This window comes from Camarhynchus parvulus, chromosome 2 (genome assembly GCF_901933205.1).
Source record: "Camarhynchus parvulus chromosome 2, STF_HiC, whole genome shotgun sequence".
In the NCBI taxonomy this organism is placed as follows: domain Eukaryota; kingdom Metazoa; phylum Chordata; class Aves; order Passeriformes; family Thraupidae; genus Camarhynchus; species Camarhynchus parvulus.
Genome location: NC_044572.1, coordinates 16826702 through 16842773, shown reverse-complemented (window position 1 = coordinate 16842773; position 16072 = coordinate 16826702). Strand labels below are relative to the sequence as shown.

General features: G+C 38.9%; 1 protein-coding gene across 1 annotated transcript in view; it reads left to right on the top strand.

The window, feature by feature from the left end:
• APBB1IP (amyloid beta precursor protein binding family B member 1 interacting protein) overlaps positions 1-16072 on the top strand; it is a 62713-nt gene that overhangs the window by 29338 nt on the left and 17303 nt on the right. The window contains exons 7-10 of the mRNA XM_030944114.1: positions 1497-1618; positions 8488-8562; positions 9701-9844; positions 13244-13354. Coding sequence (XP_030799974.1) covers positions 1497-1618; positions 8488-8562; positions 9701-9844; positions 13244-13354 — 452 coding nt within the window. The remainder of the gene's footprint in view (positions 1-1496; positions 1619-8487; positions 8563-9700; positions 9845-13243; positions 13355-16072) is intronic.

Below are 16072 nucleotides of genomic sequence, written 5' to 3'. Positions count from 1 at the left end.
GGTATTGGTACAGTAAGGAATTACTCTCATAATGAATTAAAATTATTTTAAAAGCCAGGACAGAAGAAAAATACGAAAGGAAGTAAACTTGTATCTGGTTCAAGAAAAAAGGAAAAATCTATTAACCCTGATGCAGTAATCTATTACTAGGTCCAGGTCTGTTGAGGATGGAGCCTTTTTGTTTGCAGAAGGCAGTTTCAATATGAATGGGATGGTACATGTTCTCTCTTCTGCTTCCAATGTGCAGCAACATGCAGTTAATTTTGTTCAAAATCAGAACAATGTGAGCCATTTTTTAGTTTTGTCAGTATACTTCTTGGCTACTCTAGATAGCTTTATTACTATCAGCACAAAGACAGAACTTTTCTGCACTTCATCTTTCTGCCTGCCTTCCACATAAGTATTAAAGAGAATAAAATTATGTTTACTTTAAGGAGCAACTCTGAGCAGCAAATAATTCTTGCTGAACTGAAGGTCCAAGCTAATTTTATATCACAAGATCCTTTACAGGATCCCAGGAAACAGCCAAAATTCTACTGAAAATTGGAGCTCGGTGAATTCCCTATCCCAGTACTGAATTTGTAGAAAAGTACAGGTTGGGACACTCCAAAATGACCTGTCAAGTTATGCTGAATTCCTTTTCCTTTAAAAGGAGTTTTATTTTTATGTTGAGCAATTTATATGTTTTATCTAAATGAAGCTGCAGTGGTTTCAGAGATACTTCAGTTAATCTCAGCACACCCTGTGGCTTTCCTGGGTGGAGGAGTGGGGTTCAGAGCAGATCAGGAGGGGACAGAGCTGAAATTAGGTCTCTAACATCCCTGGTGATGTTAACTACAGAGATGCTGGGTGAACCAGTATATCTTGACATTAGTTCTATCATTGTATTTTTTCTACTTTGCTATTTCTGGTTTTAAATACGGTTGGTTAAAACCAAACATTTTCTTTTCAGTGCATAGAATTCTTCCTGCTGACAAAAAGCAAATCTTCATTGTAAAGAAGTAAAGTAAAAAGACAAATAAATTAAGTCTTTACTTTTTTTTTTTTAATTCATTAGCCAAAGTTTATCTATATCCCTTCTTCCACCCCCCAGTCTGTGGTACTGCAAACCTTAAAAAAACCAAAATCAATCAAAAGCAGAAAGCCATGAAATACATGGGTGTAACTGTCTATTCCTGGTGGGCCACTGCTTCCATCCCTTGCAGTCTTCAAACAGCAGTACAGAGATTCAGGAGGAATCCAGGAGGAATCTAGGAGCATGGCACAGCTACATAAGGTGTCATCTGTAGCTCCTTTGCGCTTCCATGTGACACAATTTCCTGTGGTGTGTGATGGGTTCTGCACCCATCTGTGCAGTGGAAAAGAGTGCTGGACTGTCCCAGCGCTGAGTGAGGGAGCATCAGATAATGATTACATTCTTACACAGGAATTTCTGCAGTCTCAGGAGAGGGCAGAAACAGTTTGAATGTCTTACATTACCTTCTCTGTCTTTCCAGAAAGGTTTTTTGAAGACCATGAAAATGTTGTTGAAGTGTTATCAGACTGGACTCGAGACACTGAGAATAAGATTCTGTTTTTGGAAAAAAGTCAAAAATATGCTTTATTTAAAAATCCCCAGGTAAGCTAATATGATATTTGGATAAGAGTCTAAATTAAGGTAATTTAGTCTCCATGCTGCGTATCACATTAATAATTTCTTTCAGCTCTGTCAGTTCAGAGAAAGCAAAACTTACATTTTCAACCAAAAAACCCACCAGGATTTTAAATGCAAGGATTTGAAAATTAGAGTTTTCTGCTTTTTTTTTCTGATACTTTTTTAGAGTCCTGTCTGTAGAGGTAAAAACTGAAGCATGTAGTTCACTTCTAGTACAAGCCACTGCTTGGATACAGCTCTTAGAACTGTGTGAGATGGCACAGCTGTGAAAACCTGGCCTTTGTTTTTACTACAGCTTCTACACTATTTCTGCTGATGGATATAAATATTTCCTTGAAGGCTCAGTTTTTGCCAGTTGTACATAAAACTTCATAAGGGTATACTGAATGCTGCAGAAGATTTACTGGATTTTGTTTATACTGAGGAGAACTGGGTTATCAGTAACTTGGGCACTTTAGCTTTGTGAGGGAGCGTCTGCGCACTGAATTGCATCAAATTATTCAGATAGGTGTACAAATTGTTGTATTTGTTGTGTTATGTGGTCAAAGCTGTATGTACAAACATCCTGGAACATGCAGTTGCTGGATTCTGGGACACAGGATCATTTCCCCATGTCAGCTGACTGTTAGTTCACTGAGCATCTGGTTTGTTCCTAAGGGCAGCAAGAGATAAATGAGCAATTCAGCACTGCTGAAAAAAAAGAGTCAAATATGTAATTTGGCAGCAAATCTCACCAAGCTGCTCATTAGGGAATTGCATTTTTTATAGAATGAGCCTGTATTTCAAATAAAACCTACAGGAAAGAAGTTTCCTTCATTGATATAAGTATCCACAGTCAGGGAAAGAAAACTTACCCTGCAGTGTACATGGGTTAATGTTGATTTTTAATATGAAACAGCAAAACCAGGTTTGGAAATACAATATGGTGGCTCAAAGTGTCCTCTTTTCTAGAGCACGTAAACTTACCCAGCAGCAGAGTTTCAACTCCACCTTTGATTTGTACCCTGTAGTGTTATTTGGGTAAGTGGTTTCTGTGCACTTCCTCAAACAGGAAGTAAAACTTTGATGAATATTCTGCTCTGATGAATATTGCATTTTGGTTGCAATGAAATTTAGCAATAAACGTGACCTAAACCAGAACCAAACAAAAGTGTAGGTCTGTCCTCGTGTGTCTGCTGGATCTGGACAAACCTGCAGTCATTGAGCTTTAGCCCCTCTGTGACAAGCTCTAAAATGAACAGTCTGAGCAAACTGGATCAGTTGTGGCTATCACACTGTTGAAATATTTTGCCAGTAATAAACTCTGACCATCTGTCAGGCGTGGTAAACTCAAACATTGTGAATGGGAAAAATAGTAGAGTCATATCAGCACTTTGTGGCAGAGAGTAATCAGCGCTGTACAGAGCTCACACTAAATGCTGAAAGATGGTAAAATACACATCTGCAGTGCGTCCCTGAACAGGCAAACCAAGAAATGCTGAGCTGTGGGGGATAGGGTGTGTGATTGCCTAGCTAACTACATACGGAAATTGTGGTGTAACCAAAGGGAAAACTGAAGTCTTGTGCTCTGGGACTGTGTGCTCAGTATATTCAGCCTCCTCCTGGCTCAGTCAAGGCTGCCACATAAAACTCATTTTGGGAGTACACAAATTGCAGAATGCTTTCTTTGACACACCCAGTGGTGCTAATGCTATGCAGCAGCTGAATTCCTTATTTATTTCATGCTCATTCTGTTGGAAGGGTTTTGTGGAGATCTCACCCATTTTTAACTTGCATATCTTTTTCTGGGGAAAAAAAAAGAGGCAAATCCCAATGGTGGCTAAGTGCCTGCAGTTTATTCTTAGACAAATTAGTGATACAAAATTTTCATCACAAAGATTGGACACAATTAGTGCTTTAAAAAAATCTTATAAAGATGGGTAGATGCCTTCCTAAAACAAGTAGACCTCTGAAGAAGGTCTGTGTGTGGCCAGTGTTTATTGTTTCTTTCTGTGAACTAGTTATAGACCTATTTAACAACACAACTAAAAGTGTTTCATTTTCTGAGGGGGAATTGAGAATGCAGGATTTATTCTCTACATGCTGACAGTATGTTGCTCAGTTAATGCCCATGGCTTTTTTTTGAAGATTGTAATTTTTGTCATGCAGCACTTCGTAGTTTTTCTGCAGCTTTGTTTCTGAAATATTTTTTAAGTGTTTGGAATACCTTTTAGAAAAAGCTTCTATAAAATTCTCAGGTGTCCCCCTTGCCACGAAGACAGGCACGCTTTTGCCCTCTGCTCACTGTGATATAATAGACCCTGTAGGGAACTTGCAGTAAAAGACTGTTCCATGAGTGCCATCAGTGACTCATCTGCAAAGAGGGAGCATCACAAGTCTGTGACTAAAGAGTGAAACAAAAATACATACTGGTACATGGGAAAATAAAGAGAACCTTTACAGCATTGGAAAGGTGATGCTTTGTCATGTGGTTGAGTGATGCTGGTTTTCTCTTGAAAGGAAAGGTTGTCAGGTCTCAACACCTTTTTTCCAAAAACTCAAAGAATAATTCTCAGCTAAAAGATGCTATAAAAGGAAGAAAAATGAAGGAAAATGGCTGTTTTTAAGGTATAGCTGAATCTAAACTCCTTGCTGTAAATGCTGGTCATGCTCTTTGAAAACTGTCTTTAGTTCTGTTTGCATGAACTTCCATTTCCTGTGGGGTTTTTTTGATAAAATCAAGCAGTGCAGGCAACGCCACCTTTATCTGCTTTTGTTTGTTTGTTTTCTTATTATTGGACAGTATTTATGACAATTATTGAAAGTCTGTACAGTGAGTACTTTATGCTTCTGCTCCCTCATATGTAAGCCAAAAGCTAGATCTACACCTTCCAAAGGAGAACCCATACACTGAATTGATATTTTATTTCTTCTGAAGAGCAAGAGTTCTCAACAGCATTCAGAAGGAGGTGGAGTAAGGATTTGTAACATTTTTCATTACAAGACAGCTATAGCAAGTTTCATGCTTGAATATTTATCTACTATCGACCAGGTGATACTTTTGTTTTTCACCAGCTTGGCCACATTTATGAATCAAGGTTTTCCTTTTGTCTCCACTGTTACCCAGTGATGGAAACATAAAAAGGTGATAGGGAGCCCGGTTATTGAGTATGCTGGCAAAAGTGCAAAGAAATAGAAGTGAGAAAAGGGAGGTGTTTTTCACTGTACTCCCATTGTTTTGTTATCTTAATTTCTCTCTCCTTTTGGGGTTTCAAAAGAGCTTTGCCTTTAGCTTCATGTATTTTAGTACTTTTATGATCTTCAGAGCAATTATAGGCATCTTCTAATATTTTTAATGTGCAGTTTCCTAGGGGACACACCATGATATGAGTTGCAGATATGACCTCATTCTGTTTTATTTTTTCCGCACAAACCATGCTGCATTGAGTAGCCGTTACAATGATCTGAAATGGGATGGGAGCTGGCCAGTTCTTGCCTCACATTGGATACAGGTTGGATGAGCATAAGCAGGCAGCCCACTGCTCAGAGAAGTTAGTCGTGAGTATGAAGCCGCTGCCTTGTTTTATGCACACTGTTTGATCTGTGCTGTTGTGAATTTTTCAGATCTTCTGGAAAATCAATCTCAAGAGCTTGAAAGCAAAAATACAACCTAAGTGTAAGAGGAGGCAGAGGGAGCATGCTGTCTTGGAGCACCTGTTTTTTGCCATGCAACAAGTAGTTGCTGCTGCATTCCCACTTGGATGGGTCTGTGAATGAAAAAAGTGAAAGGTGTGAGAGAGGTGCTATTTCATTTAGGAAATTCATTTTTTGAGTATAGAGACATGAACACCAATCAGAAAGTTTGATAGTGCAGTATTTAAGTACTGTTTTATCATGATCCAGGTTTGCTTTGCTTACATGCCAACACAGATTTTCTTGGACACTACTGAAAACACTTCCTGTCTTCCACTGTTTGAGCATTATACAGTGCAGAGAGATACATCCTGATTATTTTTTTACCTGCCTTTCCACACAAAAGGAGAAGGGTATAACCCTAAGTGGAAAGGTTGTATGCATAGCCTTATCTTGAGAATGTAAGAAATAGTTAATTCTCAAATCTGTAGATATATGTAGGAAGTTGCCCTGCAGCTACATCTTGTCCCGTTAATGACCTGACATCCCAAACCAAACATGCATTTCCCAGTGGTGTCCTCACACAGGAAAGAGCCTGCCTTTTATCATGGCCTTTGACTACAGGACTTGAAATGACCTCTTCTGGACACACATGGTTTGCCTCCTCTAGGATGAGTGCTTCTGATCAAAAATAGAAGACCACACAGTAATGAAACAAGTACAGTGTTCAGGCTGCTCCCCAGTTTTTTAGCCACTGACAAATATGTTTATATGTACTTCCAGATTTCAGGAAAGAGACATAAAGAAGGTAATCAGTAATAAATGAAGTGTGTGTTGACAGGTGAAAGACAACAGTGCACATCTGTGTAACATTGGGTTAGTTGACAGAGCCCCTAATGAAAAAGCTGTGGCATTAGAGATCCAGCATGGATATCCTTACAAACTTTCTCTCTTTAGGATTGATTATTTCAGTACAGGGTGGTCTGGGCTTCTGCTAAATAAATGCCAGATGCCTGAATGTGAATCAGTTGTAGTCAGAGGAGCTTTGGTTTTGTATTATCAGTCCAGAGAAGGCTGACTTGGTCAGATGGATGCTCTCCCCACTAGTAGTAAAGTTGATGAGCCAAGCCTTGTTCAGACAAAGTGTACTTACCTTGATAAATCTTCATTGTGTATTTTAGTGGTTGTACTATGTCTTTATAATGATCTAGAGAAGAAGCCTTACAGCTTGCATGTCCCTGTACTTTTCAAATCCATCCCAAGGTCTGGAGGCCCAGCCCAGCCTAGCAGTGCCCTCTGACGCTTCAGGGCTGCAGTGGTGCTGCCTCTCAAGGAGAGCTGTTGCACAAGCGCAGATCACTGGGCTGCAGCTGCTCAGAACTTTTAAGTGGGTTTTGTTTTGAGCTGATTTTGGGTTTTTTCCACTCTGAATATTGTCTTTAGATGTAACTGCAAAGCTGTGGTCCTTAGTGTTTGCTTACCTACAGCTTTGGACTAAAATTCTGTCCAGGCAGTCTGAAGCCAGTTGCATTTCCTAGGATAATGTCTATTGTATTGAATGTTAAAGTTTCTCACACTGTAGACATGGCATCAGCATAGGCCACATTGCAGGTGTCTGTGTTTCTGAGCTCCCCTGACTTAATGTGAACTTTTAAGAAAGCAGTTTTTAAAGAACTGGTTTTGAGATCCAGACCTCTTCTGCTTCCTCTCCTGGTGCCCCTCCAAAAACTGTCTGCTCTGAGGCTTGCATTCTGGCAGACATCTGTTCACAGCACTGCTTGGAAAAGAAGATGTGGTTGTGTGGAAGAGCAGTGTGTCACTTCAGATAAATTGCACAGCTGTAGATGTGGTCTACTGGCAGGGCAGATTTGCTGCTTCTTTGTTTCTTTCTTATACTATGGCAACAGCCTGTTCCTTTATTTACACACTTCTCACTTGTATTTTGGTATTGTTTGGTATTTTTGGTATTTTTATTTTGGTAATGTTTGCATTTATGTTGCAGTTTAGGTTTGAAGAGTTCTAGGCATGTAAACATGTTGTCACCTTCTCATAGTCCTGAGTCATGAAAAAATAGAGATGAAAAGTCAGATAAATTGAAAAACTGTAAACCACAAGGATTCTGAGTGTAACTATTCTGGCCTCTAGGCCGTGGATCCAAATGTTACTTCCATCCTTGATCTCCCTCCTTCCTTCACTGCCTTACAGTCTGCAGGCAGCCAGCTCTGCTTCTCTAGCCCTGCTTGCTGTGGAGCAAAGCCACTGCACATGCTCCAGCACACAAGTCCTAGCATCCTTCCCACTTGTCAGAATTTGCACATAATTCCAAGTGCTGTCCTTTTGTCCATCGGTACAATGCAGATGGATGCAGACTGGTTATTGCTGTTTAACAGTAGGAGAATTTGTTTTTATGGGTGAACATGTCCTCGAGGCACTGTGGTTCCTTTTTTGTGGGGCAGGCAGGAACTGGGTCCTCTGAGGGCAGCTGCAGTGTCACACAAACAGAGGAGTGCAGGCTTTATTTTCAGTAGGCTGGAGCACATGTGCCAAGATATCATGGTGATCATTTCTTCAGATTTCTTCTAGATTTTTGAACAGCTTCTTCACTGCAAAAAAGTATTTTGAAGAGCATGAGCAGGGGTACAAAAGTAGCAAGTAGTAACTTTGGAAAAAGGCTTTGACATGTAAGCACTTTAACTAAAAATTGACAGCTGAGTTATATCCAGAGTGTAAGATACAAAGGATGCAAATTACCAGATTGGGTTGTAGGGAATTTTCCTACAAAGCCTTCAAAATGCTTTCTAGCCTTTTGGTACTGCATTGTATTCATTGTATATCAGCATGCAACCAAATTTTAGGTTCTTTACAACCTGTAGTCATATAGGAAGCAATGAAAATGGGAATGCTAAAACCCAAACCATCAATCCAGAAAAACAGCCAAAAACATAAGCCACTGGTTTCAATTTTTGGAGGCCATATTTATGTGGGCAAAACCAATCTTGTATTACCTTTGGATTATATTCAGAATAAAGAATTAAAATTCATGAGCAGCAGATGTGATTAAACTTATCTGTTAGAAGAGTCCATAAGCATCTGTCTCTTGCACCTGCTGATAGATACTCAGTATTGAAAGACTCAGTAACTCCTGAGTGAGTTTGTAGCAATCTAGTTACTTGTCTTGCCAGCTTTATAATGAACATGAACTTCTTTTGTGTCTTTGTCAGAATTTCTACCTGGCGAACAAAGGCAAGAAAGAAAGCAAAGAAATGAATGATAAAAACAAAGAGGCTTTGCTGGAGGTAAGCCAAGTTATTGGGCTGCTGATGCAAATGTCACCAAGACTCTGCCACCATTTGGATCTGCTCTGCAGTAACAATGTGTAGTTCTTTGTGGGAAATAGTGTAACAACAGGAAGTTCTGTGATCATTGGTGTATTTGTATCTCGGGCTTAATATGTTGACTTTCCTCTGCATCGGCTGCTCCTCGTTAAAAATGCAGATTATTCACTCTTAGGCCAGTCCTTGGGACTTTTTATTGTTAGTAAGGTTGATCAGTGCCAAACAATTATCTTTAGGTTAGAAGTGGATTTACTTCTCAACTTATTAGCTGTACTACAACAGAAAAAGGCACACTCACTTTTCCAGAAGTCTGTTTAATCTCTTGCCTTTCCTGCTCAAGTTTTCCTTCAGATGTACACTTGAAAGAGAGAAAACCAGAGTTATTTGAAAGAAGAGATTACTGCAGTTCTCCAGGCAAGCAGTTTGGTAAAAGCTCACAAAGGAAATGCTTTTCTCAGGTGACTAAGGACTCACATTTCGAAATTAGTGTATCTCATGAAGGCACCAGATGTTAACCAGCAGAAATCCTGCTGAATTCTAAGTGAAAACATTAAGTGATAAGTGTGTTGGCATTAAAAATTACCCCAAAATTACCCAAGTCCTTCAAGCAAACAATTAGTTTATCTAATTAAATAGTATTTGAAATGCTAGCATGTATTTGAAAGTGAAGGCAGAGATTGAGCTGTTTTTAGGGCTCTAAGCAGTCTCTAAAGAATCTCAGTACCAAAGTATTTCTCTACAGAATCTATAAACACTGCAGTAGAGGAAAAAACCCAACAATAGTATCAACCACTCAGTTCTATAGCCTTCACTGAGCACATCTATGTCTAGTTAAAAGCCTTTGTAGGTTTTTGCTTGACCCTAAGGGATGGAGGTTTTGCAAGCCTTCTTTATCAGTGTGTGAGGACCCAGCATTAGCTTGGAAAAGTTTCCTTTGCCTGTCTAAGGTGTTAATCTCCCTAGTAACTGCACTCCCCATGTTCATATGTTCACTGTCACAAGAAATGTCTTTATTTTTCAAGGGACGATTTTTCTGCTATATATTGATAGGATTGTGCTTAATGGATTTATTTTGTGCATTATTATTCTTGTTGCACAGGAAAGCTTCTGTGGGACATCTGTCATTGTGCCAGAGCTTGAAGGGGCCCTTTATTTAAAAGAAGATGGAAAAAAGTCCTGGAAGAGGCGTTATTTTCTTCTACGAGCTTCTGGAATTTATTATGTACCCAGAGGAAAAACCAAGGTCAGGAAGCCAAATAATCCTTTTAGCAATAAAACAATTCATGGAGGTGAAAGTGTAGAACTCCCAAGGTGACATTTGAAGAGCACTGTCTGGTGCATCTGAGAGGGCTGAGATTTCCATGGTTCAACTTTGACTACACCACTTGTGCAAATACTAGAATGCAGTCACTGAATCTTCTCACGTTTTTCTCCTTTTGGTTTCAAGGGATAGATAAAGCATTGATAAAATAGTGCTTCTCCAGAAGGCAAGAGGGGAAAGAAAAACAGCATAGCACCTGTCAGCTGGTGGTGAGCTGCCAAACTGCTTCACTGTTATATGGGTTCCCTGTGAAAGAAAATCTTAAAAAGTTATCAAGTAAACTAATTTCTTGTCACAAAAAAGGTAGAATTTTACTTTGTTTGATACAGACTTTCTGCACCAGTAACCAGCATGTGAGACACTGTACTTTTTAATACAGTGATCTGTACCCAGAGAATGTGTTGTGTCTTTTATGGCTTTTTAAGACTGTCCTTTGTGTAGAAAGAAGTGAGTCAGAAGCATCTACCCGGCTGAATCAAATTTACTTACATTTAGTATTACAAAATATCTAAAGAGTCTGAATTGCCCGCACTGGATGTATTGCACATAAGGGCAGCTGGCTTTTCATTTCCACAGTGAAGAGGTAGAACAGTGGATTCTGGGACTGGTGGTTTTTGGTTTTGTTTTTTTTTTTGTGTTCTGAAAACCACTTCTGTTACCACTTACAGCTCTGCTAATGCTTCATGTTTAGAAATGCTGCTGGTGGTGAAGCTTTACTGTTAGGATTTCTGCTTTGAAACTTAACACTTATGTTATTTCCTGACTAAAGTACAAAGGGGAAAAAAATTTATCTTGTAAAGGGATGTTGTGCTGCTGCTCCAATGACTGGTTTATAACCGAGCCACAGTGAAACACAGATCACCTTGCTGCTTTCACAGCAATTTATTTTGACTTTACCTGACCCTGAGATAATGGCTTTCATGCCTCAAATCAGGTTGTACACACAATACCTTATCCATTAGGATCTAGAATGCTATTTAGAAGGCACTTAAGGTGGAAAAAGTGTCAGAGTAGTCAAATGCAAAGTCCATCTTGGACATTTCCTTGTAGCATGCCTCCAACATTGACCAGTAGTACAATGCCAAAGCAAGGCAAGCATGTCCTGAGAGTTACTCAGCCTTTTTTCATCATCCAGTGATACCTGTGCCAGTGACTTTTCATCATAGTGCAAATGAGGGAAGTGCTCTCTTTTATCAGGTAGTAGGCTGTAAACATAGACTCAGATGGAGCAACACAGTCCCCTTGTAACAGCTGTTTAACACTTTACTGCCTGTTCGTCATTACAGACTATGTACTACCCTGCCTGTAACTGAGCAGTTTGAGGAATTGTGTGCTTTAAAGTCACTATATTACCACAACAAATCTAGTTCTTTAGGACATAGTCACAGCTCTTTAAAATGGTAGCACAGTCATCTGTTTGCCCCTGCACCTGTAACGGCCTTCAGCAAAAGGATGACTATGCACATGTCTTGGCCATTCCAGAGAAAGTCAAATCTCTTAGCTCAAGTCTGTGCTTAGTGGTGATCTAAGTGATTACTGCACTCTGTGTTGGAACAGTTGAGGATGAGGTACACGTCTGTTGTGGAGATCTAATCTCTGGGACATGAGCAGGATGCTGTGAGGGTGTTAAATATCTCAAAGCACTGCAGTAGAATTCAGTAGAGCTCTTCAGTCAAAGCCCTTAAATTATGAGAGTTCATCCCTTGTCAGGGTAGCATGAAAAGTGCACGTGCACCTTGCATATCATTCAGTTGTGGGCAGAGCAGTCTTTCTTTGAGATGCAGAAATGAACAGTTGGCGGACAACGATATCTTCAGCTGCAGCTGTTTTAAAATTCATCCAATATATTCCTGTTTTCAGTATTTACAAAAAAGCAAAGACATCTGGATTACCTTTGGTACTTTGTGCTGGCTGTAAAATACATGGTGAAAGTGAAAATACGGAGTCATGTTCAGATAATTTTATACACATGCTAGTGGTGGGGTTTTTTTCAGGGTTATTTGTTAACAAACCAGCACCAGTCAGCACTGCTGTCTTAATTTCCTTCTTCAGCATTGCTCTACTTACATCCCATTCAAAAACCTGCTGTTAATGGACAGGGTCACAAAAGAAAAGCATCAGAATTACAGAGAATTAAAAAATCTATTGCTGCTAATTGTGTTGCTTTGTGGAGTTAACGTTGCTGTGTCATGTTAACATTGCACAAATACTCACATTAAGTGCCTTTGTCCCTTGCATAAAAATCTGTTCCTTAGAAGATAATAACAACTGCATTCATATCGGTCTTAATCACTATTGCCTGGTTCCTAAAGGAAAGGAACAACACATTAGGGATGGATTTGAGCACATTTAGGAACTTAAGGATGTTTGAAAAACCGAGGTCCACACACTCACTGACAAAATCTCTGGCATCATCAGCTGCAACAGAGACAGGAGAAAGAGAGAAGTCCTGGCTACATCTAGTAGGAATCGTTTCACCACATATCTTACTTGCAAACTCAGTTTGTAAATAAAGCCAACTCAAGGGCATATTGTAATGAAATTATCATTAAGAACGAGAACAGGAGACAAGAACCATCATATGCATATTATAACATACCACCATATCATATCATACCCCATTTTTAGAGGTAGAGGTAGCTTGTGGTTTGTTGTTTTATTTTTCCTTTTTTCCCCCACAATTTCCTGATTTCTCAGTTTAGCCAACAGTGACCATGTGAGATGGCTATTTTTGCATTTCCACACAAAGGATTGCAAAAGTTACTGTAGGCAGAATTCATCACTGAGAAACACCCAGCAATAGAAATCCTTGTTACTTTAGCAATATATTGTGAACAAGCAAATCTTATGATAAACAGAAATAGAATGATGCCAAGAAATTTGAGAAAATCCAAAGCAAAACAGATTAAACATGTGCTTATGTTCTGATGAGGTTTGTTTGTTACATGTACAAAAGAAAAACAAGCTCCCAAAGCAATTCAGAACCCCAAACCTTCTTTCTCCACTCAGAATTTTAAGGGTGTGGTTTGTTACTGTGATGTTCTCTTTTGTCCTATTAGACATAAGCTAAAATCTCCACACAAAGCAATGAAGCACAGCATAACCAGAACAAGAGCAAAATGTTGAACTGTGTTACAGATAATTCATAATATGTACTGACCCTCTTACTATTTTTTTTTAAGAAAGCAGACACCTAAAATTAATCCTGGGTTTTTCAGTCAGCTTCACTGGCATTTGTACATTTGATAAAGGTTCTATTAATGAGTTTCACATAAAAATTCAATTTGCTCTAACAATGATGGGCTTGGTTTTCATTTGTAGACATCACGGGATCTGGCATGCTTCCTTCAGTTTGAGAACGTGAATGTGTATTATGGTTATCAACACAAAGTGAAATATAAGGCACCTACAGACTACTGCTTTGTCTTAAAGGTAATGTACCAAAAAAAAAAGTTCTGCAAATGTCACACAGTTTCCTTTATATGCAAACATGTTTAAGTTGGAATCTCCAAGGATCCTGATAAGATACAGTAACTCCTGCAAAATCACGTGCAATTTCTTCTTTGTTTCATTGTTATCAGCAACATACATTTAGGATCTTGATTTTATTACGGACAGTCCTGTGATATATGTCTACACTGCATCCTAAAGTTGTCTTCAAAACAGGGTTGAGTATGCTGACTGTTCAGGTGACTGGACACATTTGGGCAGATGACACCCAGGGCAGATGTATGATGAGCAGTCTGGCAGTCTCTAATTTTGGTGTTAGGAGCACTATGGATTATACACCAAAAAGCAGGTCTACTTTTTTTTGTGGTCTAGTCATACCTGCTGAGGGGTTTGTTGAACTGAGATGCAAAATTTTGCAGGAATAGGCATCTCATTTGTCATATTTTATTGCACTGCTGTTTCTGGCAGGAAGGCAAAATATGTTGCTCATCCACTCATGAAAATCAATGCTTGTTCTTGAATAAGTATCTCATTGCTGCCTCTCCAGGTAATAGCACTGCAAATAGGCTGGGAATTCTGCATCCCTCTCAGGAAAGGAAAAGAAGCCCATGTTTTTCACCGAGTTTAGACAGCAGAAATGAAGCTTAGAGGTTGTAGTAATTTGCTATCTGTCATATCATTGTGTACAAGACAGAAGATAATCTTGTTGCTGCTTTTCTTTTTAGAGGCGTGCAGTGGGATCAAAGTGTCAGAAAGCACAGTATCTTGCCATCTCAGAAAAAAAAGTACAGGAAACATTCACATCAGAGTGTGGTACTTACAGTACCACATTTCTGGCTGTAATTGCACACTTAAAGCACTTTTTAATTCAGTTCCAAAATGTCTGCTAGCCTAATTTGCAAATGGCCAAGCAGAAGTGGTTTATAGACAGATTTATTTTCTGAAACAGTTGTATCTAATTAACACAGATGAACAGTTTTAATATTATAGTCCTCCAGAAAACACTCTACGAGAGACACGGGTGAGCTTTCAGAAGTTAACAGATAAGCATTGCTTCTGAAAAGTACAACCTTTAATGAAAAAAAAGGAAAAAGGGAGCTGATGTAAATTGATTTTCTAAACAGATGACTGGTCTAAGAACTATCTGAATACTTTAATAACAGTTAATCACATTCTGTTCAGATGAAAGTAAAAGCTTGATTTTTGAATGCATGTAGCAATGTGTTTAATTGTTCATAATAGTTAGGTAAACTTTCTGGACTTAATGGCATCTTTGCTGAAAAGAGGTATGCTATTTACACTAACAAAAAGTCACACCTCAACTAAAATTCTTGCTTTATTTCGTGTGTGGTGTTAGTGCTGTCCCTTTAATGTGGAATTGGAAGAACAATATCAAAAGCTTACACGGGAAAGCTTCATGTCTAATAGGTTTATAAATGTATGAAACCTACTTAGCAAATTGTGATTGCTCTGATGCTTCTAAAATGTGTTTGCAGTACACTAGAAAAAACAATGTATCAATAATTATTTCTGAACAATGTAACTTAGTGATGAATAGATTATGTTACAGTGCTTGTTCTTCCTTTTAATTACTACAAATAATAACTTGGTAGATTCTTTACCTGCTCAGTTTCAGACTTGGCTTTTTTTAATGACTGACTTGCAGTGGTTGGAGTTGGTCAGGAAATACAGGCAAATACTGATGTCTTCATATTTCTATTGTTTCAGAAATGAAAGTGTCCCACTTAGTGTGGCTTTCTGAGGGTGGTGGAGAGTTTAATATTTATTATAATTTCTGTATATTAATTTGAATTCTATATATAAATAGAGTATTGATTCTACTTTTTAAAGCCATGCTGGTGAAATTGGTTCTCTTATATCCTTGGCTTACCTTTGGAGGCTGGAGCTGAGGATGTAATACATCTTGAGATCTGTGGGCTGAGGGAAAGAGCAAAGTTAAATGTCAGTCTCTCTGATTGGATCCTTGGTGACACAGAAGTGTGTGGACGGTAACACTGAGCCATTTATCACACTTAGTCACATTTTTGTCCTGTCTGGTTTGATCTGTAAGTCTCCCAGAAGAAAATCTGTCTTGCTGGGAGACACTTCTCGTGGCATTTCAAAGGAAAACAAACCATCATTCTTGAGATATTTTCTTATCCTGCCATATTTTGCAAATGAAGTCCTCTAGAAGAAATAACAGTACTCTCACAGACAGGTGCCGTGAGGAAAAGGCAATGCATTTAATGGGTAGACATTTGTTTTTATGATACAGGAAGCCTAGTAATTTTGAAGAAATTTGGATGCCCAGCTCAGTCCAAGCCAGCTGGAAATTTCTCCACAACCAAGGCTCTGCTGTGTTTTCACAGCTCTCCCATTCCCCTATGTGTGCCTGGCCACAGAGGGCAGGATAAGATTATCTGTCTTACAACAAATGGGGGAAGGTAATTGAAAGAGTAGCAGCCACAGCCCATGCTAGCTGTTCACTGAGGTGGCTGTAAAGCAAAGGAAATATTTTGGGAAAAGAGTCTGGAAGCCCTTTTAGCTCTGTTAACTTTGGAAGTTTTTTAATAGCATGCCACTATATTTTTAAAAGAATTTAAGAATTTAAAAATTTCTTTCTGAGGACCCCCTTAGGAACTGCTATGTCAAAACAGTGAGCAGTCATCAGCCAAGTTACTTTCTCTGCTGTGTTTCAGA